This window comes from Salvelinus alpinus, chromosome 3 (genome assembly GCF_045679555.1).
Source record: "Salvelinus alpinus chromosome 3, SLU_Salpinus.1, whole genome shotgun sequence".
NCBI classification, from domain to species: Eukaryota; Metazoa; Chordata; class Actinopteri; order Salmoniformes; family Salmonidae; genus Salvelinus; species Salvelinus alpinus.
In genome coordinates, this window is record NC_092088.1 from 39,931,243 (window position 1) to 39,958,506 (window position 27,264).

At 41.0% G+C, this 27,264-nt stretch overlaps 1 protein-coding gene across 3 annotated transcripts in view; it reads right to left on the reverse strand.

Moving 5' to 3' along the window:
* Positions 1-1,639, reverse strand: part of LOC139570690 (B-cell linker protein-like) — a 31,663-nt gene extending 30,024 nt beyond the window's left edge. For 2 of the 3 annotated variants that reach the window (XM_071392794.1, XM_071392792.1), the window contains exons 1-2: positions 1,520-1,639; positions 922-984 (exon numbers count right to left, since the gene is read on the reverse strand). In XM_071392794.1, coding sequence (XP_071248895.1) covers positions 922-984; positions 1,520-1,588 — 132 coding nt within the window. In that variant the 5' untranslated portion in view covers positions 1,589-1,639. The remainder of the gene's footprint in view (positions 1-921; positions 985-1,519) is intronic. The other variant, XM_071392793.1, reaches the window with a different exon arrangement.
* Positions 1,640-27,264: the final 25,625 nt, after the last annotated feature.

The window sequence follows — 27,264 nt, forward strand, 5'->3', positions numbered from 1 at the left end:
AGCGCTAAGGACAATTCTTTCGACCTCATGGCTTGGTTTTTTTCTCTGACATGCACTGTCAACTCTGGGACCTTATATAGACAGGTGTGTGCCTTTCCAAATCATGTCCAATCAATTGAATTTACCACAGGTGGACTCCAATCAAGATGTAGAAACATCTCAAGGATGATCAATGGAAACAGGATGCACCTGAGCTCAATTTCGAGTCTCATAGCAAAGGGTCTGAATAATTATGTAAATAATGTATATCTGTTTTTTATTTTTAATACATTTGCAACAATTTCTAAAAACCTGTTTTCACGTTGTCGTTATGGAGTATTGTGTGTAGATTGATGAGGTGAAAAAAAGAATGGAATCATTTTAGAATAAGGCTGTAAGGTAACAAAATGTGGAAAAAGTCAAGGGGTCTGAATACTTTCCAAATGTACTGTATTTAAATAATTCTGGGAAGTCAGAGTGGGGATTTCTTGACTAATAATGGGCTACTTCCTATAAACTTTGCAGACTTTGTTAACATTTGCTTTGCTGGTATCTTATACACACTCAGGCAGCATGGAAAGGATTGGATTTTTTGTCCAATACCAGTTAATTAACAAGGATTTAGTGAGAATGGAACATAATGTAAACTCATTTCAGCAACAATTGCCAAAAGTAGCATTAGGGAATTGTAATTATTGTACTTCTTTCAAGGCCATAATTGCTGTAGGAATTGCATGGGAATTTAGAGTATGTCCATTGTTCACTCTGACATCATTAGAACACCAAACTGAAAATGGCTAAAAGCCAAAAGTTGAAAATGTACCTGTTTATATCAATGCTGGTTTGTTGTGTTTGGTGGTGGTATTTTGTGGAAGCATTGGTAGTAGTATTTAGGTAGTATTACAATGGCAAAGGGAGAGAGTGAATTAAAAAATGACTTACCATAAACCTGTGTCCATCAATCCTCATTCTTTTAGCAGCTGCAGCACATTCTCGCATTTGATTCTGAAAGCAGTATGACATACATCCTAATGATTAACTTATAATTTGCTGTGGTCTTGGTCAATTCATTCAGTTGCAAACAATAATGTAGTTGTTATTTTCTTTTTGGTGAAACTAGCAATACTTTTACCTGGGTCCACCTCTACTACTTAATACCACCTTCCACATAACACACACACACACACACACACACACACACACACACACACACACACACACACACACACACACACACACACACACACACACACACACACACACACACACACACACACACACACACACACACACACACACACACACCTCAATTACTTCCTACTTCTGCACATCGACTCGGTACTGGTACCCCATGAATATAGACAAATTATCATTACTCATTGTATATTTATTAATCGTGTTATTATTTTTCTATTATTTCAATTTTTTCTCTTTGTCTTGTTGGGAAGGGCCTGTAAGAAAGCATTTCACTGTTAGTCTACACCTGTTGGTCTACAACTGTTGGTCTATTTGACACACACATACTTCTCCTTCCACTCACCTGGCAAAGGAAGCTGGCCACCTGAGCTGAACTCCAGTCCTCACACTGCTCGCTGGTTGGCATGTTCATTACTGTCACCACCAAATGGAGCTCTGAAGTCCAGCCTCTAATTGGAAGTGATGGACTTACCTCTCTCACACTCCGCTACTCCACTACAGCCCACATCAGGAAGAAGACCAGGGGACGAGTGGAGATCATCTCTCACTGGGGCAGGTCATTCTCTCTCTCTCTCTCTCTCTCTCTCTCTCTCTCTCTCTCTCTCTCTCTCTCTCTCTCTCTCTCTCTCTCTCTCTCTCTCTCTCTCTCTCTCTCTCTCTCTCTCTCTCTCTCTCTCTCTCTCTCTCTCTCTCTCTCTCTCTCTCTCTCTCTCTCTCTCTCTCTCTCTCTCTCTCTCTCTCTTTTTTTCTCTCTCTCTCATGTTCTATTTACAGAAAAAAATGCAGTCAGAGTGCAGTATAACTGCAGTAGGCTGCAAGTACTGCATCCAAAAGCTGCAAGTACTGCATCTTTTTGCTGCAATAATTTTGCCGTGCAATTGCAGTTAAAGTGCAGTAGAACTGCAATTACTGCATCCAAAATACCCCAGTCCACTGCAGTTTCAAAACTGCAATCTTTTTTTGTAATGGAACAAATGTCACACTTTATCTGCAGGGAGAAAATGGGAAACAAAGACTTCCTCATAGTCAAAGTGAGAAATTACAAAGTGAACTTTTCTGGCTACGTGACACAATATTGCATGACAGCGTTATCCTTCCCACAGACGAGCCTGACCTCATTTATATTTTGTCAACCTTTATGTGTCTAAAAGTGTCATGTTTGACTTCAACATAATGACAGCCCACTCAATGTTTGACGCCGTAGCCCTTGTCGTCACAAGAAAGAGGAGATGCAACGCTCTCGAAACTCCATTACATTTTACAACAACAACCTTGTCGTTTTTTTGCTCAACAATCAGTCACTTTCGATACAGCTGAGGAAAGAAACCAAGCAATTTCTTTCTGTGAGACAATTATGTAAGGGGAGGGTTTCTTCTTGTAACATCCCCAATATATAATACCCATCAAGCATTTACCGACGGCGATGTCTTTTTTTGGTCCTGTCCAGACTTGTCGTATTTCTTTGGTACAGTCCGGACCAAATCTGAACCAATCAAATCTGAATCAATCTATGTTCCACACGTTTGGACAGCACAGTGCAGCACAGTACAGTAGAGCACAGCAGAGTACAGTACATTACAGTAGCGCACAGTAGAGTACAGTAAAGAAAAGTTATGTGGAGTGTACTGTATTGTACTTTATTCTAATGTACTCTACTCTACTGAACTAAACTGTACTGTACTGAATTAAACTCTACTGTACTGTACTGTACTCTACTGAATTAAACTATACTGTATTGTATTCTACTGAATTTATCTATACGGTACTCTACTGTACTCTACTGAACTCTACTGTACTCTACTCCAGGAGTTCCAAATCTTTTTTCCCCATGGCCCCCTTTTCCACATTTGAGATAACCTTCCCTGAGTGTACTAAACATTAGGAACACCTTCCTAATGTTGAGTTGCACCCCCTTTTGCCCTCAGCTTAGCCTCAATTTGTCAGTGCATGGACTCTACAAGGTGTAGAAAGAGTTCCACAGGAATGCTGGCCCATGTTGACTCCAATGCATCCCACAGTTGTGTCAAGTTGGCTGGATGACCTTTAGGTCGTGGACCCTTCTTGAAAAACCCAGCAGCGTTGCAGTTCTTGACACACTCAAACCGGTGCGCCTGGCATCTACCACCATACCCTGTTCAAAGGCACTTAAATCTTTTGTCTTGCCCATTCACCCTCTGAATGACACACATACACAATCCGTACCTTAATTGTCTCAAGGCTTAGAAATCCTTCTTTAACCTGTCTCCTCCTCTTAATCTACACTGATTGAAGTGGATTTAACAAGTGACATTAATAAGGGATCATAGATTTCATAGATACACCAGCAGCTTGATTTTGTTTAATTTGAGGGACCTAGGAAAATTGTGTTGAAGCTAATTTCCTGCAATTCTACGTAGTTTAACAAGACTCATGACATGTTTTAGATAGGCCATTTAATAATAAAGGAAAATAGTTTCCCCAAATGTTATTCCGCTACCAAATATATATTATTATGATCATTTATAAGAACCCTCAATTTAATTACACAAATTCTCTTTTACAGAAAGTCAATAGATCAATTGATGGTGACAGTCACACATCGTGTAAGATTACTATAAGATTCATTTCTTTGACGCCTCAACTTTAGAAGGTCATAGCTCAGCTTCTGAATGTTATAGAGACAAACCACACACTGCTCCCTGGTCCACATGTTCATTACTTTCAACCAAATCGATCAGATTTAGATCTGGTCTGCACCGACCAAATGTGTACTTGTTTGGGGACGGAGCTCATTAGAATTATTACCCAGCATGCTTTGCAAGTGTTTGTTTTTACATTAACATTTTGGTCATTCAGCAGACATTCTTATTCAGAGCGACTTACAGTCAGTGCAATCAATTAAGGTACATACAACATATCACAGTCATAGCATGACTGCTTTTCCATAACTGTTACTGAGAAAGCTTTTGTAGTTGAATTGGTCTGTTGGTTTATTTTTTGGGAGGTTGGACTAATGTGATCATCTTCACAGCCAGTCTTAACCTCTTACACAGTCTGAAACAAATCTACTTTGAAACAAAAGTATACATCTCACACACATGGTTATGGGCTTAAAAAAAGAATACAACTGTGCCATGTCAGATATAGAGTTGAACTGTATAAAATGTTTGTTTGTATCCCAATATTACATTATTATGTCTTAAACTCAGCAAAAAGAGAAACGTCCCTTTTTCAGGACCCTGTCTTTCAAAGATAATTCGTAGGACTTAATGATGAAATGCCTATGTATGTTATGTTGTGAATTTGAACATGAAATATGTGTCTCTTGTAGATTATTCTGACGTTTTTCGTATGATGTACCCAGTGACTAATGAAAACTTACTATGTCCTCATTGAGATTTTACAGACGTGTTCAATACGCCTTATTTATACACTTTTGTAATATTTATGAAATGCATATTGTTATATTTGGTAGCACTTATTTGTTTTTCCTTTGCCTCCAACCCCCTTCGATGTGTAGAACGGATGTGGGTGGGGCGTGCAAATTTTAAAAAATCACAAAAGCTCTAACGAAGGCCGTGTGGCCGATACGTAAGCTTATTAAATATCGGTGATACTATCAAGAGCAGTGTGCGGTTTCCTTTTTCCTTCATCCTGTTGAATTGTTGCCATGCACCTGCAAATAAGATTGCTCAGATGTGCGAGTGCCTTTTGAATTTTGTATGAAGATAATTCGTAAAAATCCAAATAACTTCCCAGATCTTCAATGTAAAGCGTTTAAACACTGTTTCCCATGCTAGTTCAATGAACCATAAACAATGAATGAACATGCACCTGTGGAACGGTCGACACTAACAGCTTACAGACAGTAGGCAATTAAGGTCACAGTTATGAAAACTTAGGATACTAAAGAGGCCTTTCTACTGACTCTGAAAAACACCAAAAGAAAAATGCCCAGGGTCCCTGCTCATCTGCGTGAACGTGCCTTAGGCATGCTGCAAGGAGGCGTGAGGACTGCAGATGTGGCCAGGGCAATAATTTGCAATGTCCGTAATGTGAGACGCTTAAGACAGCGCTACAGGGAGACAGGACAGACAGCTGATCGTCCTCGCAGTGGCAGACCACGTGTAACAACACCTGCACAGGATCAGTACATCCGAACATCACACCTGCGGGACAGGTACAGGATGGCAACAACAACTTTCCGAGTTACACCAGGAACGCACAATCCCTCCATCAGTGCTCAGACTGTCCGCAATAGGCTGAGAGAGGCTCGACTGAGGGCTTGTAGGCCTGTTGTAAGGCAGGTCCTCACCAGACATCACCGGCAACAACGTCGCCTATGGGCAAAAACTCACTGTCGCTGGACCAGACATGACTGGCAAAAAGTGCTGATCGTCACTGACGAATCGCGGTTTTGTCTCACCAGGGGTGATGGTCAGATTCGTGTTTATCGCCGAAGGAATGAGCGTTACACCGAGGCCTGTACTCTGGAGCGGGATCGATTTGGAGGTGGAGGGTTCGTCATGGTCTGGGGCGGTGTGTCACTGCATCATCGAACTGAGCTTCTCGTCATTGCAGGCAATCTCAATGCTGTGCGTTACAGGAAAGACATCCTCCTCCCTCATGTGGTACCCTTCCTGCAGGCTCATCCTGACATGACCCTCCAGCATAACAATGCCACCAGCCATACTGCTCGTTCTGTGCGTGATTTCCTACAAGACAGGAATGTCAGTTTTCTGCCATGGCCAGCGAAGAGCCCGGATCTCAATCTCATTGAGCACGTCTGGGACCTGTTGGATCGGAACTGGCAGGTGCCTTGGTGGAAGAGTGGGGTAACATCTCACAGCAAGAATTGGCAAATCTGGTGCAGTCCATGAGGAGGAGCTGCACTGCAGTACTTAATGCAGCTGGTGACCACACCAGATACTGACTGTTACTTTTGATTTTGACCCCCCCTTTGTTCAGGGACACATTATTCCATTTCTGTTAGTCACATGTCTGTGGAACTTGTTCAGTTTATGTCTCATTTGTTGAATCTTGTTATGGTCATACAAATACTACACATGTTACGTTTGCTGAAAAGAAACGCAGTTGACAGTGAGAGGACATTTGTTTTTTTGCTTAGTTTACATCACAGAAGAATGAAATATAACAAAACCATTTGGCATAGAAACACTGGATTTTCGGATTTATTTAAAAAAAAGATATGTTTTTTAATTTAAATCATTAAAAAAAAAAATAACATTCCACTCATGAGGCCGCTATAGGTAGATTTGTGCATTTTACAGTAGGAAAGGTCTACAGCTTTTGAAAAAGCTAACATAGGAGCATGTGCCATGGGCGCACTGATAACTATTCTGTTGCAGTCTTCAGCTGGTTTCTCTTTCCTATATTAAGAGGCTTTCAATGTCTGGAGAAGGTGTCTTTTCACATTTCATTCAGCACCTAAAATGCACCTGACATCACTCTCCAGACGCATCTTTTCAAGGTAATTTTGCTTACTCAGTGCACATAAAAATGTAATAAAACCAATTAAACAATTGATTCAGGTCATACCATTTCCTTACTAAAGTCACATGAGAACGGAGAGTGATCATTGAGATACGATTGGAGCTGGGTGTGAACTGTGAATGTGCCGGCTGTGTGAGTCTTTGCGAGTATGTGTATTTCGTCAGATCACACTGTTGGACTTGAGCCAGCATGGCAAACAGCTGAGCGATCGGAGGGAAGTGGGCCGACAATTAGACAAAGCCTAGCCTGTGACACTAACCCTCAAGCATCAGGCTAATGAGAGCTATAGTGGCTGAAGACATTCCGTCAGACAGACAGGCTGGTAGCCCCATGATTGGTTGGTTCACTCTGATCAAGGCATGACATCACAGATTCCCATCAAACCCAGTCCTTGAATGCCCTACTCCTTGAAGTTTGCAGTTGTGTCTAAAAAACACTATTTTGCTAAATACTATGTGTTTTTTTACCCTTTAATAAAGAAATGTTAAACTAACACCGCACCCAACCAACAACCGCTATGTTTCTTACGAGTCCGGTGGTCACGTGACTTGTATCTGCTCTGTGATTGGATGATATAGACCGCAACGTTATATGGGATTTTTACATTTGTTTTGGCAGATCGCAACCAACTGAAAGGTGCATACACTGCCACCTACTGTACTGGAGTGTGAGGCCTCCCTATTAATCTATTTAGCTTATTTAGCTCTGTGTTTCTGCCTACTGTTCTGGGCTGTGAATTCATTACAATTTGTGACACAAAAGGGAAGGGAAAAAGGACTGGGAAAAGGGAAGAAAAATCAACAAAGCTCTACACCTATTTTAACCTCACCATTATTCCACTACTTGGCCCCATCTGATCTTAGACCAGGCCAGCAGCCTGGGAGGATGGGACACTATCATTCAACACACCTTGTAAATCCTCTGCAGTACAATCGTGTACACCCAAGTACTTCTCTGCAGCTGCCACCACAACCTCTATTTTCTGTGATTACATTTCTGCGGTACAGTTGATAACCACTTCTATGAAAGCTAAGCCAACCTTCCTGAAACACATGTTATTTCTATCACTCTCTATTGGCCATGGCCTACTTACAGGGAGCCTCTTAGGATCCCTCGCCCTGGACCCATCTTCCTCTACTACTCTTTTCACTGCATCATCATACGATACCTTCTGTACTACACTGATCCTGGCAACCTCGACCTGCCTTTCTCTCACCGAACACTTCTGATCTCCAGCACCATGGGTACCCCTTCAGTTAACACACACAGCTTTTTCCTCCTGTTGGATTCTTATCTTAAAATATACTTACTATACTAGAAGTTAATGATTACATGTATAAGAAATGTATATGGTGAGGTCAATGGAGGGTGGATAAGAACTAGGGGTACGGAAAGTTAGAGTGAGGAAAAAGTCAATCACCAATCTGGACCCTTTCTTTCTAAAATGATCTGCCGAAATTGTTGCAACCCCTATTACTAGCCTGTTCAACCTCTCTTTCGTGTCGTCTGAGATTCCCAAAGATTGGAAAGCAGCTGCGGTCATCCCCCTCTTCAAAGGGACACACACTCTTGACCCAAACTGCTACAGACCTATATCTATCCTACCCTGCCTATCTAAGGTCTTCGAAAGCCAAGTCAACAAACAGATTAACGACCATTTCGAATCCCACCGCACCTTCTCCGCTATGCAATCTGGTTTCAGAGCTGGTCATGGGTGCACCACAGCCACGCTCAAGGTCCTAAACGATATCTTAACCGCCATCGATAAGAAACAATACTGTGCAGCCGTATTCATTGACCTGTCCAAGGCTTTCGACTCTGTCAATCACCATATCCTCATCGGCAGACTCAATAGCCTTGGTTTCTCAAATGATTGCCTCGACTGGTTCACCAACTACTTCTCTGATAGAGTTCATTGTGTCAAATCGGAGGGCCTGTTGTCCGGACCTCTGGCAGTCTCTATGGGGGTGCCACAGGGTTCAATTCTTGGGCCGACTCTCTTCTCTGTATACATCAATGATGTCGCTCTTGCTGCTGGTGAGTCTCTGATGCACCTCTACGCAGACGACACCATTCCGTATACTTCTGGCCCTTCTTTGGACACTGTATTAACAACCCTCCAGACGAGCTTCAATGCCATATAACTCTCCTTCCGTGGCCTCCAACTGCTCTTACATGCTAGTAAAACTATACGCATGCTCTTCAACCGATCGCTGCCTGCACCTGCCCGCCCGTCCAGCATCACTACTCTGGACGGTTCTGACTTAGAATATGTGGACAACTACAAATACCTAGGTGTCTGGTTAGACTGTAAACTCTCTTTCCAGACTCACATCAAACATCTCCAATCCAAAGTTAAATCTAGAATTGTCTACCTATTTTGCAACAAAGCATCCTTCACTCATGCTGCCAAAGATTCCCTCGTAAAACTGACCATCCTACCGATCCTCGACTTCGGCGATGTCATTTACAAAATAGCCTCCAATACCTACTCAATAAATTGGATGCAGTTTATCACAGTGCCATCCGTTTTGTCACCAAAGCCCCATATAATACCCACCACTGCGACCTGTACGCTCTCGTTGGCTGGCCCTCGCCTCATACTCGTCGCCAAACCCACTGGCTCCAGATCACCTACAAGACCCTGCTAGGTAAAGTCCCCCCTTATCTCAGCTCGCTGGTCACCATAGCAGCACACACCTGTAGCACGCGCTCCAGCAGGTATATCTCTCTGGTCACCCCCAAAGCCAATTCCTCCTTTGGCCGCCTCTCCTTCCAGTTTTCTGCTGCCAATGACTGGAACGAACAACAAAAATCTCTGAAACTGGAAACACTTATCTCCCTCACTAGCTTTAAGCACCAGCTGTCAGAGCAGCTCACAGATTACTGCACCTGTACATAGCCCATCTATAATTTAGCCCAAACAACTACATCTTCCCCTGCTGTATTTATGTATTTATTTATTTTGCTCCTTTGCACCCCATTATTTCTATTTCTACTTTGCACATTCTTCCACTGCAAATCTACCATTCCAGTGTTTTACTTGGTATATTGTATTTACCTCGCCACCATGGTCTTTTTTTGCCTTTACCTCTCTTATCTCACCTCATTTGCTCACATTGTATATAGACTTATTTTCTACTGTATTATTGACTGTATGTTTGTTTTACTCCATGTGTAACTCTGTGTTGTTGTATGTGTCGAACTGCTTTGCTTTATCTTGGCCAGGTCGCAAGTGTAAATGAGAACTTGTTCTCAACTTGCCTACCTGGTTAAATAAAGGTGAAAAAAATAACCTGGTTGTGCTCACTAATAAGGTTGGATAGCCGTGGATTATGGAGGAGTGAGGAATTCAGGCCGAGGTAAGGTTGTATTCGGCGTCACTAATAAGGTTGGACAGCCGTGGATTATGGAGGAGTGAGGAATTCAGACCGAGGTGAAGTTAGATGAAGTGAGAAGGAGCAGTCCTATTACACGAACACACCTTATATTTCTGCCTGGCAACAGAAATGTATTGGCTGTCTAGATGTGGAAGGAGTTGACTCCGCCTAGTAGGAGGGTATAAATACTGGTGTAAACATTGCTTTGTCTTTGCAGCTGTTTGACCCAGTGGGTGAATAAACTTGGTTTGAGCTTTTACTAGTTGTCCGTTAGTTTTTCACTCTGTTTTTCAGAACCTAACAGTTGGTGCCGTCTGCAGGATTCACCCCGATTTACAGTCGAACTAGAGAGTCAGAATCAGTGAAACAGGAGCCGGCACCAAAAACAAGGTCGGCACAGTTCCTACACCTGTTAACATTCATGCTGACATCTTGGGGAGATGAGAGTCATAGGCTGAACCAATTATAGGATATGGACATAGAAAGCCAGGGTGCCAAGTCTAGGTCCAAGAGGCTTCTAAACAGCTACTACCTCCAAGCCATTAGACTACTGAACATCTAATCAAATGGCTACTGGGACTACTTGCATTACCCCCGCCCCATCTTTTACGCTGCTGCTACTCTCTGTTACTATCTATGCATAAGTCACTTGAATAATTCTGCCCACATGTATATATTATCTAAATTAACTCGATTAATCGGTGCCCATGTACATTGACTCTGTACCGGTACCCTGTGTATATAGCCTCGCTGTTGTTATTTTACTTCTATTCTTTAATTATTTGTAAAAAAAAATCTTTTTTGTTGTTTGTATTTTTCTTAAAACTGCATTGTTGGTTAAGAGCTTGAAAGTAAGCATTTCACTGTAAGGTCTACACTTGTTGTATTCGGCGCATGTGACAAATACAATGTGATTTGATTTATTTAGTAGGCCCATTGTGTAACTACTGGTTGGAAATATATGGTTATGAGTAGGTTCCGTAAGGAGGGGTCCCGAGTGGGATTATTCCTCAGCGAGATCCATAGAAATACATGGTATAGGGTGGGTTCCGTTAGGATAAGTCCCAAGTGGAGATAGTTTCTGCGAGATCTGTGAGTGACACTACAGTGTAGGGTAAATTCCGTGTAGGATAGGTCCCTAGTGGGGTTATTTCCCTGTGAGCTCTGTAAGTGGGACGAAAGTTCCAGCCGCAATGACTGTGAGGCCGTAGAGTGTGTGTGTATGGATATATTGTCATGCTTGTGTACTAGTACAAAAGGTTGTAGAGAAGTAGTCCATATAGAAGGACAAAGGAAGGAAGTGCATACTAAGGAGAATAGGAGATATCTGAATATATCTGCGCTTTACGATGAAACATTGTCAGTGAGTGGTAATGTGGATGGTGATAAAAGGTTGCCTACATGGTTGCCTACAAGTTCTGGAAGAGAGCCTTGTTTGAACATGATTCGAGTGTATTTGCAGTAGCAATAAGGAGAGAGGTTGACAGATTATGTGGAAATAAGAAGACTACTGTAAATAATTTAGGTTATGTGTGTTGTCAACAACAGTGATATTTGAAGCGTGACACTGGTATGAGACATTAGGTCTCCCGTATTCTCCAGTAGTAAATTGACAGACGCTTCAGTATTGGTTCTAATACAAGGTATCAGGTGGCGTGACCAATTAATAGGTACAAATACCATAAATATTCTCAGGGGAAGTGGGTATCCCTACCTTGGAAAATTGTAAATACAGGGCGTGTATTAGAGTCGTGAGTGAGGAAATCTAAACACCCTAGGCACAGTCGAGAGAGGCGCATAAATAACCACCATTGAAATGGCATCCGTGGTTTCTGACACTCCCGAAAAAGGGGGAATAGAATAGGAAAACTATAGCAAAACATGGGTGCACTAAAAGAAGTGCAAGAGCATTCTACCAATTGGGGAAAATTGAGCAAACTAGATAAAATTGGTCAGCATTTCCCTGCTGATGGAAAATTCCAATCTAATAAAGAATTCAGATATGCTATTGTGAGTTGGCACAATGACATAAAAGAAAAACCAAAAGCTCAATACACCAGCGTTTTGATGTCAATGTTCTATCAAAAGAAAAACAAAACTGATAAAAACAAAATTAGTAGTTGTACTCAGCATTAAAAAGACTGGGTACGTGAGTACATTGATAGAATATGTACGTCTGCTTTGATGGCAGGTTTGAAATCTGTTATCAAAACGGCTATTGCGGGGGTAGTGACCAATATTTTCAATGGGATGAAATGTGCAGGAACCTTGAGAGTGGAATCTAATTCTGTCTGGACAGGGGAAAACATAATGACATCAATGCTGACACGGGGAACAAGCTGAGGGACAGACAGATATAGAGGGGGCAACAAAGTGAAGGAGTCCAGGTGAGTCCAATATCGCGCTGATGTGCGTAATGATGGTGACAGGCGTGCGTAGTGATGGGCAGCGTGGTGCCCTCAAGTGCCAAGGAGGGAGAGGGGGAGCAGACATGACAGTGTGTGTGGTTAACTTCTCTAGGGTAGGGGGCAGCATTCGGAATTTTGGATGAAATGCATGCCCAAATTAAACTGCCTGCATCTCGGGCCCAGAATATATGATATGCATAAAACTGGTATATTTGGATAGAAAACACTCTAAAGTTTCCAAAACTGTTAAAATAATGTCTGTGAGTATAACAGAACTGATTTGGCAGGCGAAAACCTGAGAAAAATCCTTTCAGGAAGTAGTTTTTTGGGGGTTTTGTAGTTTTCTATTCAATGCCAATACAGTATCCCATGACTTAGGACTCAACTTGCAGTTTCTATGCCTTCCACTAGATGTCAACAGTCTTCAGAAATTGTTTCAGGCTTGTATTCTGAAAAATGAAGAAGGAAGAGCAATCTGAATGAGTGGACCGAGAGAGTGCGTTTCTTGTTTACCTTTTAAATTGACGACGTTATTTTCCGGTTGAAATATTATCAATTATTTAGGCTAAAAACAACCCGAGGTTTGAATATAAACCTAGTTTTACATGTTTCTATGAACTTTACGGATACAATTTGGATGTTTTGGTCTTCCTGTTTTGACTGCGTTTGAGTCTCTGGATTACTGAAGAAAACGCGTAAACAAAACTGAGGTTTTTGGGTATAAAGAGACTTTATCGAACAAAATGAACATTTATTGAGTAAATGAATGTCTGCTGAGTGCAACCATATGAAGTTCATCAAAGGTAAGGGATTAATTTTATCTCTATTTGTAAATTGTGTAACTGTTCTACCTGGCTGGCTACTGTTTGTAATGCTTTGTCTAGTGGGCTATGTTCTCAAATAATCGTAAGGTATGCTTTCGCCGTAAAGCATTTTTTAAATCTGACACCGTGGTTGGATTCACAAGCAGTTAATCTTTAAACCTATGTAAAATATGTTTTGTTTTCTGAATTTTTATAATGAGTATTTCTGTATTTGAATTTGGCGCCCAGCAGTTTCACTGGCTGTTGAAGAGGTGGGACGCTACCGTCTCACGTGCCCAAGAGAGGTTAATACAGCCACAGTGAAAGCTATTAACAGTGGCTTTAACGGCCAAGGTAAGACAAAGAACAGGAAGGAAAGTGCAGTGAATCTCTCTCAAGGCGCAGAGCGTCAGAGCCCTGTTTTAGGTGTGGGGCCGATGGTCATTGGAAAAGTGAGTGTAGGGATGCAGGGAAGCCTACTGCAACCGCTCCCTCTGGAGGAAACGCTGTGATGTAGTTGTTTGGCGTATTAGCAAAAGAAGAGCAGCAGACACTCTTGAGGGCAGCGGAGCAAGGGAGCTCAAAATTGGCTAAATTTGTGACAGGAAAAAGTCTTACATTTAGCGGGTAACAGGCAGAATCAAAAGCGATACGACTAATACCCATGTCTCTGACCATAGGACCAGTAACAATATCTGGATAATTTTACATGGCGACAGGTGTGGAACCAATTTTGGTGTTGGATAATCTATGCGAAAGGAATGGATTCTAAAATGGATTCTAAAAGGTAAAAAGTTAAAATTCCTTGCAAGCTCATAAAAACTTTATAGAATTGACGAAAGGGAGGAAGGAGTTAATATTATAAGTAAATATTTGTGGAGTTTTGTGCTGGTGTAAACACGTCTCTGTCTTTGCAGCTGTTTGACCCAGTGGGTAAATAAACTTGGTTTGAGATTTTACTAGTTGTCCGTTAAATTTTCACTCTGTTTGTCAGAACTTAAGACACCGATACTACACATTCCTTTGTCTCATGCCCTCCTTCACACATCTAGGAATCTCCCTCCTACACACTGCTGCAATGTGTTTGAGGTTTTATGATGCTTGTATCTAAACCAAAGTAGATCATTTCAAGATTGTTCTAATCTTGTGGTCTCATCAGTTGTGGTCTCTATAGACCACAACTGAGGCTTCATTGCGAGGTCCTAAACCTAGCGTGAATGCGCATCCTTGAAGTTGATATAGTCAAAATGTTTGCTTTGGGGTAAGTTGAGCCAATGGTTGAGTCAATGGCAAGTTGAGAAAATTGAAGTGTTTTCTTCCCAAGCGTAATGCAAGGCATTATCGTTGGGATGTGAGCTAAAAACAGGGCCTGGCCTATGTTAAAAGTGTTAAAAAAATTACAAAGGGTTTGTTAGGTGTTATGTCCATCTTAAAATCTGCTTAAAATGATCAAAAGATAAAAAAAGGCAATTGTGATTGTATTGAATTGTGTTTTGGAAATAAAGATAGATATGGTTTTAAAAAGGTAGTGGTAATATTTAATTAATCAATTTGTGTTGAATGACCTCTGTTCTGACTTTTTGGTGAGGCCTGATCACCCTCGCCAGAAAGGCTAGAGACATTGGGTGAGATTTAAGTATAATATTGTTAGGTTCTAATTTCAGAGTAAATAACTCACGGACACTAGAGAAGCTTAATAACTTCTTATGGCTGCAGTCCCGTTAATGGGATCGATATGACAACAGCCAGTCGAAGGGCGCCAAATTCAAAAAACAGGGCGCCAAATTCAAAAAACAGAAATCTCATAATTAAAATTCCTCAGACATTCATGTGTCTTATACCATTTTAAAGGTAATCTTGTTGTTAATCCCACCAAAGTGTCCGATTTCAAATAGGCTTTTCAGCGAAAGCACTACAAACGATTATGTTAGGTCACCACAAAACCACAATAACCACAGCCATTTTTTACAGCTAAAGATAGCTTTCACAAAAACCAGAATAGAGATAAAATTAATCACTAACCTTCGATTATTTTCATCAGATGACACTCATAGGACTTCATGTTACACAATACATGCATGTTTTGTTTGATTAAGTTCATATTTATATAAAAAAATCTGAGTTTACATTGAGGCGTTAGATTCACTAAGTGCAAAAACATCAAGTGACTTTGCATAGCCACATCGTTTCAACAGAAATACTCATCATAAATATAGATGATAATACAAGTTATACACATGGAATTATAGATATACCTCTCCTTAATGCAACCGCTGTGTCAGATTTCAAAAAAACTTTACAGAAAAATAAACCATGCAATAATCTGAGACGGAGCTCAGATGAATAGCCAAATTAGCCGCCATGTTGGACTCAACAGAAACCAGAAAATACATGATAAATGTTTCCTTACCTTTGATGAATTCATCAGAATGCAGTCCTAGGAATCCCAGGTCCACAATAAATGCTTGATTTGTTCGTTAATGTCCGTTATTTATGTCAAATTAGCTACTTTCGAATTGCTTACCAAATACCCTAACCAAAGTCTCAAAGCGCGACCACTATAATGTGACGAGATGTCCAAACGTTCCGTTACAGTCAGTAGAAACATGTCAAACGATGTACTGAATCAATCTTTAGAATGTTGTTAACATACATCTTGAATAACGTTCCAACCGGAGAATTAAATCGACTTCAATTGAGAGATGGAACGGAGCTGCCTCTCACGTGAACGCGCGTGTTGAATGCATGGTCACCTCATGGCAGTGATTACTAATTTCTGTCTCCTTCGACCCCCCTTCACATTAGAGTCATCAGACTTAGTTCTATTGACTGTTGACATCTAGTGGAAGCCGTAGGAAGTGAAAACCCATCCATATCTCTCTGTATTTTAAATGAGAGCTTGGTTGAAAATATGGCACCCCCAGAAAAAATCCAAACAGGAAGTGGAACTCCTCAGGTTTTTGCCTGCCATATGAGTTCTGTTAATCTCACAGACACAATTCAAACAGTTTTAGAAACGTTAGAGTGTTTTCTATCCAATACTAATAATAATATGCATATATTCGTAACTGGGACTGAGGAGCAGGCCGCTTACTCTGGGCACCTTTCATCCACGCTACTCAATACTGCCCCTGCAGCCATAAGAAGTTAACCAAGTTTAATTCTTCCCAAAGGGTCAACACAGCTGTATTCAGACAAAAACATGTTCTCACCATCACAATTATATATACCCCACTTTGGACACTCCTCCTTCTCTCCAATCCGTACATATTATGGTTCGACAGGAAGAGGGTACTAAACCCTTCTTACTCTCTTCAGGGGATCTGACCTGACCTCCTGACCTCAACCCCTCCTTCGCCTAATCCACAGATGTTCATCCGCTACCCGATAGCAATCCTGTGATCTCCTCTCGTCCACCCAGCACATTCCACAGCCACTCTGTCAATCTACAGATCTCACTCCTTTGTATACTATGCGTCTGATCTATCATGTCTTTAATATCTCAATGTTCAAATTTGAGCCCGAATCCAACAATATGAAGAAGTGTTGTTGTTTTGGTTGATTTGTTTTTGTCTTTGCTTCAACACATACCTCACCAGATTGGGTTTGCTGTCTGGTCGGGATTTCTCACAAAGGGTTAGCCCTCCAACTCCCTGACCCTGTAACTCTGAGGTGAGGTCGCCAATACGATATGGGAGTATAAGCTAATTTGTTTCAACAGTGTGTTGTTATGCTCTTTGACATTTGTCTTAGAAATATTTGCATTAATAAAATTGGGAATGGAATAATTTGTCATACAGTGAATAGTTTGTCTTGATTTCCCAAATCAGAAATGACCTATACTGTTCTTGTCTGTCCTCTCTCAAAGTTATGGTGAGAGTGACTCCAGATGGTATCTAGGTGCATGGAAGAGATCATTCGACCAAGAAGAGTGTGAGCCTCACCACCTCTAACTGGCTGAAGTAATGGCAACAATGGCGTTCACTACGGCCCTGTCCTGCACCACTTCTACCTGAGACCTTAATCTGAGCTAGCAACCTGTGTACGGGCGGCAGGAGTGCGGAATGAGTCCTGAGACCGTGCATGTGGAGTGAGCATGGAGAGAGATCATGTCCAAACTCCTCTCATGCTGCTGGTGCACTGGTCGGAAAATGAACAAGAAAGAACGGACTGTACAGAATGGTGGAGGAGGCTCAGGTGAGACATTCCTTCACTTGGGAAAAAACGATTTTTCCCCAGATATTGAAATCGGGACATTATCAAAGGCCATCAACTTTGACAGGCGTGAGTTACATGTGTGCCATTGGGAAGATGAATTGTAACGCTATCGGAGAAAGAAAATTAAGAGACGCCAGAAGAATGAGTACCGGGAAGGGGGGGGGTTGTCAACTGTACCTGTAATAGATTTTGAGTTGCTCTAAACTGTGTATTTGGGGTATCAGGTTGATTGTGGGGGTCTGCACACAAACAATACATAGAGATACCTATCTGTCATTACCATGCGACTCAAGACAGTGTGAGACAGGGATGAACGGTGGCCGTGATGAGAAAAGTTAATGCTGGTAATATGAGTAGTACATACTGTATATATGTTTCCCCCTGTCTGTAAACGTACATTCTGCCAGTGTCGGTGTGTGATAAGTTGAGGGTCTTGAATTCGGTGATAGACTCAAAGTGACGCACTAAGGACTGTCATTCCAAATTTGGGCTGGATCATTTATCAATAGTTCTAATTATGATTTGGAAAGGAGACAAGGAGAGAGAGAGAGCGCGCTGCCCTTAAGCTGCGAGGAGAGCACAACGTGGTTCCTGAAACTAACTCAATATTTGTAACAATCCATTCAGTCTAGGGAGGCTTTCCTCCCAGGAAACCTTATCTTTTCGTGTCCTCCGAGAGGGAGGTTATCAGAGAACCCACTAGATGGTAGCGTGGGCAAACCGTAATAGGGACATTGATAATAGGGGCTTTGTTTAACCACTGACCTCCAAGGATGACGAAGAAGAAGACTGGGTGCAACTGAGTGGGTTAACAAACAATGTTTTCTAGGTGGCGTGGAACATGTGAGTGATCATTGTGCCAGATGAGGGATTGTTGGAAACTGCCTAATTGACTTGAGCATGTCTTAGTATGTTTATAACTATATGAGTGGCACAGCAGTAAGGATTAACGTGTTATGGGTTAGATGGAATAATCTAGGTGCAAATGTAAATTGAGGCTAGAGGCAAAGTACATAGGGGACAGAATGTTTGAGACAGAATGTTTCCGTAAGGGTGTTGACAGATCCTGGTAGGATCGATATCAGTTTATTCTACGGAGTCCCAAAAACCAAGGCGTTAACATTACAGGAAACTGGGAAAGCGGAATTTAATATGACTGGGGCGGAGATTTGTGAGGCTCATAGATTAAGGAAGTGGGAAATAGAGTCTCTGGGGAACGACACCACTCCTCGTGTATAGTGATACAGGGGAAAGCACATAGTAGAGGAAGGACAGCTAACTATGCACAATATAGAGACTACTAGGAAGTCAAGTGGTGGGAGTAGGTGGGAGTAGCAGAGATAGTGTTGTCATTTCAGACACTATTGTCAACTTTCAGTGACGGGTTTAATCCAAGAAGGTACAACGCTTGAAAGAATAGCCACAGATCCCTGTATACATGAGGCCAGCTCACCGGAAGGGAGGTTTGCTGTAATAATAGCATCACATCTCCTGCAGAGTGTGATTAAGAAACATGTGACACAGAGTTTTGTACGGTTGGATACTCTTCCAACGCCACTAATCGCTCCCCTATTCCTAACAAGCCAGCAAACACTTGACATATCTCCCAGAGGATTGGGACCAAGTGACTGTAAAAGGAAAGTGTTAGAAGGTTGCTGCTTATCAACCGTTGGGACCTAAAGTTTACACTGTAACGAGGGTGTTCACAAAGGGGTGTGGTGTAGATTGGCTCTGGGATGAGAGATGTGTACCTAACCTGAGCACCGGAAGTATTATCGGCAGATACCGACTGTAGCAGAACACAGGATATCAGTGGAGATGTTGGTGTCTAGAAAACTGGGTATGAGTTGGGAGACAGTTAGGGAGTATCTGAACGATTCAGTTCTCGATCTATTGGTGAACCACATAGGCAATAGGAGATCAGGAGCAGGAGACAGATTCAATGCAATAGCTATTCTCATGGCAGTCGCTGTAGGGACAGCAACTGAACGAGCAGTAGTAGTGGTGAAGGATGCTATAGTAACAGCATAGAACTGGACTACGGTGCAAATGAGATGTATTTTGAAGTATGCATCATGGGCAGTGTTAGTGGTAGCAGGGGTTAAAACTTCTTATGGCTGCAGGGGCAGTAATGAGTAGCTTTGATGAAAGGTGCCCAGAGGTGCCCATAGTAAACTGCCTGCTCCTCAGTCCCAGTTGCAAATATATGCATATTATTATTAGAAACTCTGAAGTTTCTAAAACTGTTTGAATGATGTCTGTGAGTATAACAGAACTCATATGGCAGGCAAAAACTTGAGAAAAAATCCAAACAGGGAGTGGGAATTCTGAGGCTGGTCGATTTTCAACCAAGCCCCTATTGAATACACAGTGGGATATGGATGAGTTTGCACTTCCTACGGCTTCCACTAGATGTCAACAGTCTGTAGAACCTTGTCTGATGCCTCTACTGTGAAGTTGGGCCGAAGGAGACAGGAATTAGTCAGGTCTATCATGACCTGACCATGCTCTGACCATGCGCGTTCACATGAGAGGGAGCTCTGTTCCATCTCACATCTGAAGTCAATGTAATTTTCCGGTTGGAACGTTACTGAAGATTTATGTTAAAAACATACTAAAGATTGATTCAATACATCGTTTGACATGTTTCTACTGACTGTTACGGAACTTTTTGACATTTCGTCTGCTTTTAGTGAACACGCTTCCTGACTTTGGATTTGTTTACCAAACACGCTAACAAAAATAGCTATTTGGACATAAATGATGGACATTACCGAACAAAACGAACATTTCATTTCGCTGCTGTTCCAGTTTCAACTGTTCTGCCTGCTGTTATGGAACCCCTACCTGTTCAACTCTTAATGATCGGCTATGAAATGCCAACTGACTTTTATTCCTGATTATTATTTGACCATGCTTGTCATTTATGAACATTTTGAAAATCTTGGCTCTCTCGAATTCTCTCCTTCTCTCTTTCTTTCTCTGTCTCGGAGGACCGGAGCCCTAGGACCATACGTCAGGACTACCGGGCATGATGACTCCTTGCTGTCCCCAGTCCGCCTGGCCCTGCTGCTATTCCAGTTTCAACTGTTCTGCCTGCGGTTATGGAACCGCCACCTGTCCCGGACCTGCTATTTTCAACTCTTGATGATCGGCTATGAAAAGCCAACTGAAAATTATTCCTGATTATTATTTGACCATGCTTGTCATTTATGAACATTTTGAAAATCTTGGCATAGTTCTGTTATAATCTCCACCCAGCACAGCCAGAAGAGGACTGGCCACCCCTCATAGCCTGGTTCCTCTCTAGGTTTCTTCCTAGGTTTTGGCCTTTCTAGGGAGTTTTTCCTAGCCACCGTGCTTCTACACCTGCATTGCTTGCTGTTTGGGGTTTTAGGCTGGGTGTCTGTACAGCACTTCGAGATATTAGCTGATGTACGAAGGGCTATATAAAATAAACTTGATTTGATTTGATTTCTTGTGGAAGTGGGAGTCCTGGGAGTTCATTCCGATGAAGATCAGCAAAGGTAAGTGAAGATTTATAATGCTTTTTATGAGTTTTGTTGACTGCACAATTTGGCGGGTAACTGTATGGCTTCCTTTTGTGGCTGAACACTGTTCTCAGATTATTGAATATTGTGCTTTTGCAGTAAAGTTTTTTGAAATCTGACACAGCGGTTGCATTAAGAACAAGTGTATCTTTAATTCTATGTAAAACATGTATCTTTCATCAAAGTTTATGATGAGTCTTTATGTTATTTGACGTGGCTCTCTGCAATTTCTCCGGATATTTGGAGGCATTTCTGAACATGGCGCCAATGTAAACTGAGGTTTTTGGATATAAATATGAACTTTATCGAACAAAACATATATGTACTGTGTAACATGAAGTCCTATGAGTGTAATCTGATGAAGATCATCAAAGGTTAGTGATTCATTTTATCTCTATTTCTGCTTTTTGTGACTCCTGTCTTTGGCTGGAAAAATGACTGTTTTTCTGTGATTTTGCGGTGACCTAACATGTGGTGCTTTCGCTGTAAAGCCTATTTGAAATCGGACACTTTGGTGGGATTAACAACAAGATTACCTTTAAAATGGTATAAGATACATGTATGTTTGAGGAATTTTAATTGTGAGATTTCTGTTGTTTGAATTTGGCGCCCTGCACTTTCACTGGCTATTGTCATATCATCCCGTTAACGAGATTGCAGCCATAAGAAGTTTTAAAGACATGTATTAAATCATATTAAATCATTTCATTCAAATAAGTTGACTCACATAGGATAAGTATACCTGGATGCACATGTATCAACTTTGAAAAATGTATTTCTTTGTTTGGGTTAATGGTTATGGCTAATGGTTTCTACCTGAGCATATGGCACGTGGTAATTGTCTGCAATTCACACCTCCCAGTATAGATGTCGATATTATTATAACAATCGGTGCGCTGCCCCTCTTTTCTGCCAAACCTTCCTTTTTTCTTTGAGCAGCATTGCTGTGTGAGCCAGACAGGAGAGCAATACAGCGCTGTGCAATTAGCTGCTCTTTCGCCGACGCAGGCTGTGACTCAACTTCCGTCGGCCGCGTCATTATTTTTGACAGCTGCCGTCGGCTGCATCACTATTTTTGACAGCTGGGACAATATTTTCTGCTATGAACCTAGAGTGAACTGACAGGAATTCGCCATTGGTTGATGCATCACCTCGTCTCTCCTGAGTACTGAATAGGCAGCGAAACACGACCAATGATCTCCTCAAACAATGGAGGTCCCTCCTCCTGTAGTTATGGTTCCGGAACTGACACATCACTTTATGTTTATCGTACAAATGTCAACAATATGCTGGTTATCATGGTTCCAAAAGAATAGGTCCACAAAACCCCAGGATGAACCATTAATTCAAAAGTTTAGAAATATTTTTTTAGATATAGTAATCTTTCTAACAAAGATATCTACATTTATTTCAGTACGTTGTGCATCCCTGGATATAATCAGAATTCATGTAAACATTACACTTTTGAAAACATAGCTTGTCCCAAAAAATATAGGTATGGGGTAAGTTCAGCCGCTGGATAGGGTATGTTAAGCCGCCTACAAATTGATTAATTAAATATTACCACTTCCTTTTTAAAACCATGTCTATCTTTATTTCCCAAACACAATTCAATACTATCACAATCACTTTTTAAAAAACTTTTTATAATTTTAAGCAGATTTTAAGACAGACATAACACCTAACAAACCCTTTGTACTTTTTTAAACACTTTTAACATAGGCCAGGCCCTGTTTTTAGCTCACATCCCAACGATAATGCCTTGCATTACGCCTGGGAAGAAAACACTTCAACTTGCTCAACTTGCCATTGACTTACCCCAAGGCAAACATTTTGACTATATAAACTTCAAGGATGCGCATTCACGCTAGGTTTATGACCTCACAATGAAGCTTATAGAGACCCCAACTGATGTATAGAACAATCTTGAAATTATCTACTTTAGTTTACATACAAGCATCATAAAACTTCAAACACATTGCAGCAGTGTGTAGGAGGGAGATACCTAGATGTGACAAGTGTGAAGGAGGGCATGAGACAAAGGAATGTGTAGTATCGGTGTGTTAAGTTCTGACAAACAGAGTGAAAATCTAACGGACAACTAGTAAAAGCTCAAACCAAGTTTATTCACCCACTGGGTCAAACAGCTGCAATGACAAATACATGTTCACACCAGTTTCAAGTATTTATACCATACTACTAGGCGAAGTCAACTCCTTGCACATCTAGACAGCCAATACATCTCTGTTGCTAGGAAGAAACCTAAGTGGTGTGTGTAATAGAGCTTTTCCTTCTCACTTCATCTGACCTGACCTCGGCCTCTCTAATCCACGGCAATCCAACCTTATCTGTCACACCCTAATCTGTTTCACCTGTCTTTGTGATTGCCTCCACCCTCCTCCAGGTGTCGCCCATCTTCCCCATTATCCCCTGTGTATTTATACCTGTGATCTCTGTTTGTCTGTTGCCAGTTCATCTTGTTTGTCAAGTCAACCAGCATTTTTGTGTCAGTTCCTGCTTCCTATTCTCGTTCTCCTGGTTTTTGACCCTTGCCTGTCCTGACCCTGTACCCACCCGCCTGACCACTCTGCCTGACCCTGAGCCTGCCTGTTGCCCTGTACCTTTGCCCCACCTCTGGATTACCGACCTGTGCCTGACCTGAGCCTGCCGTCCTGTACCTTTGGCCCTGTTGCTGTAATAAACATTGTTACTTTGACACGGTCTGCATCTGGGTCTTACCTTGATACCTGATCTTATCAGTGACCACAACCAAGTGATTGCCTTTTTCCTCACTCAGTAACTTTCCATACCCCTAGTTCTTATCCACCCCCCAATGACCCCACCATATACATACATATATACTTATACATGTAATCATTAACTTCTAGTATAGCAAGTACTGTATATTTCAAGCGGGAATCCAACAGTCACTCCTTTTTGAATAGTAACTCATTCCTTTCAACATTATATACAATTTGAAATTACTTATAAATGAACAGAAAATTAAACATGATTAACATTCACAGTTGATTTGTATGTTTACACCTCCGAGACTTATGGCCTCTGATTTATAATCACACTATGTACACTCTTATTCCCCCTCCTATAATAATGATAATGATTTCAGGTGGAGCTTTTGACATTCTCCATTTCAGCTGGAGCGTTTGACTTTCTCCCTTTCCAGTGATAGCAAAAGACTTGAAAAGGAAAAGAAAACACAAAACATAACAAGTATTAATAATGCGTTAAGCTTTGCATAACTATATATGCAGAAACAAGTTTGATACATGACGATTCCGACTCCCTCTTAGCCTGACTATATACCTTCGGGATACTGTTCTGCTGGGGTCCACAATAATGAAGGCCCTAAAAAACCTCCTTATGCTTTCACCCAGTCTTCCCCCGTTAGGCCACAGGTTAGAAAAGATTCTCCCGATATACACGTGCAGTGGCCTTAATCAACTTTACCTCATCTTGAGGCAAATCGGCACTGTATACATGTTTCAACATCAACGCCTTCAGAAGGTGATATCCCAGCAATGCTAACAACTTAAAAACCTGTTTGGGATTGGCGTCCCACTAGCGGGACACCTCGACAACATCCGATGAAATGGCAGAGCGCTAAATTCAAATTAATTTACTATAAATATTGAACTTTCATAAAGTCACAAGTGTAATCCATCAAAATAAAGCTTAACTTCTTATAAATGCAGCCACCGTGTCAGATTTCAAAAAGGCTTTACGGCGAAAGCAAACCATGCGATTATCTGAGGACAGCGCCCCATCATACAAATGCATGACAAACATATTTCAACCAGGGAGGTGCGACACGAAAGTCAGAAATAGTGATATAAAAAATGCCTTACCTTTGATGATCTTCTTCTGTTGGCACTCCAAAAGGTCCCAGTTACATCACAAAGGGTCATTTTGTTTGTTAATGTTCTTCTTTATACCCATAAAAACTCAGTTTAGCTGGCACGCTTCAGTCAATAATCCACTCAGTTTCCCTCCATCAAAATGCATACAAAATGAATCCCAAACGTTACTAATAAACTTTTCCAAACAAGTCAAACAACGTTTATAATAAAACCTAGGTATCCTAATATGCAAATAAACAATACAATTTAAAACAGACAAAATGGGAGCCACCTAGAAAAACTACAATTCCTGGGCTTATAATTATAGTACTAGCCATTGAAAACAGTGGTAAGCTGATTTTTTTGTTTTGTTGGGATGGTTTGTCCTTGGGGTTTTGCCTGCCATATCAGTTCTGTTATACTCACAGACATCATTTTAACAGTTTTAGAAACTTTAGAGTGTTTTCTATCTAAATCTACCAATATATATATATATATATGCATATCCTAGCTTCTGGGCCTGAGAAACAGGCAGTTTACTTTGGGCACGCTTTTCATCCGGACGTGAAAATACTGCCCCCATCCCAATGAAGTTTTAACAAAGTCTGCTCCATTTTGAAGTAGAAATAAAACAGTTTAGTTTATTACATTTAACAAAATGTTTAATCACTTTGAAACTACAGGAAATAGGTTGACTTCTATGTTAAATAACTGCAGGCCTGTCTGCTTTGGTTGTCAACAGAATTGTGGCTACTGTAGTCTTTTGACAGTAGAAAAACAGGAACGTCTAAAGCAGTGGTGTCTGCTGAGGGGAGGACTGCTCATAATAATGGCTGGAATGGAGCAAATGGTATGGCATCAAACACATGGAAACCATGTTTGATATATTTGATACCATTCCACCTATTCCATTCCAGCCATTACCACGAGCCCGTTCTCCCCAATTAACTTTTACTTGGTACTCATCCCGGATCCGGGAGCACCCCCCACAGTAAAAAAGCTGACTAGCATAGCCTAGCATAGCGTCACAAGTAAATACTAGCATCTAAATATCATTAAATCACAAGTCCAAGACACCAGATGAAAGATACAGATCTTGTGAATCCAGCCATCATTTCTGATTTTTAAAATGTTTTACAGGGAAGACACAATATGTAAATCTATTAGCTAACCACGATAGCAAAAGACACAACTTTTTTTTCTCCACCATTTTTTTCCTGCATGGGCAGCTATCACAATTTCGACTAAATAAAGATATATATAGCCACTAACCAAGAAACAACTTCATAAGATGACAGTCTGATAACATATTTATGGTATAGCATATGTTTTTTTTAGAAAAATGTGCATATTTCAGGTATAAATCACAGTTCTACATTGCAGCTGCAATCTGAAATAGCGTTGGAAGCAGCCGGAATAATTACAGAGACCGACGTCAATTACCAAAATACTCATCCTAAAACATTTCTGAAAAATACACAGCATACAGCAAATGAAAGCCCAACATCTTGTGAATCCAGCCATAATTTCTGATTTTTAAAATGTTTTACAGGGAAGACAAAATATGTATTTCTATTAGCTAACCACCATAGCAAAAGACACAACTTGTTTTTGTCCACCATTTTTTTACTCCATCAGTAGCTATCACTAATTCGACTAAATAAAGATATATATAGCCACTAACCAAGAAATATATCGTTATATTAGCATACCACATGAGCTAACATCACCCCAGCATTGATTCGAGGCAAAAAGCGCGATAACGTTATCACCACCAAAATATATTAATTTTTTCACTAACCTTCTCAGAATTCTTCAGATGACAGTCCTGTAACATCATATTACACAATGCATATAGAGTTTGTTCGAAAATGTGCATATTTAGCATCACAAATCGTGGTTATGCTATGTAATCAGTCAAAACATGGCATGCATTCTGGCCGTCTTGGAAGGGCACCTAAGTTTACGATTATTTATCGATTAGATTGACAAAAAAAATACAGGTTGGACAGCTAATGAAAGATGCATTGGTTATTAATGCAACCGCTGATTTAGATTTTTTAAATTAACCTTACTAGGCATACAGTGTGCGTTACAGCCAGACTAGTGCCGCAATATTGGCCGAAAAATGCGTTTACATTTTTCCACATAAATACGGAATAAAATCATAAATAGTTCTTACTTTTGGACGAGCTTCCATCAGAATTTTGGGCAAGGTGTCCTTTTGTCCAAAAGAATCGTTGCTTTGTTGTAAAACGTCCACTTCAACTTCGGAACTAGCAGCTAACAGTAGCTACCTGGCACACACATGTCCAAATCCTCAAACGCAATACTACGAAAATTCCGAAAATAGCAATATATATAAATCGGTTTCAAAT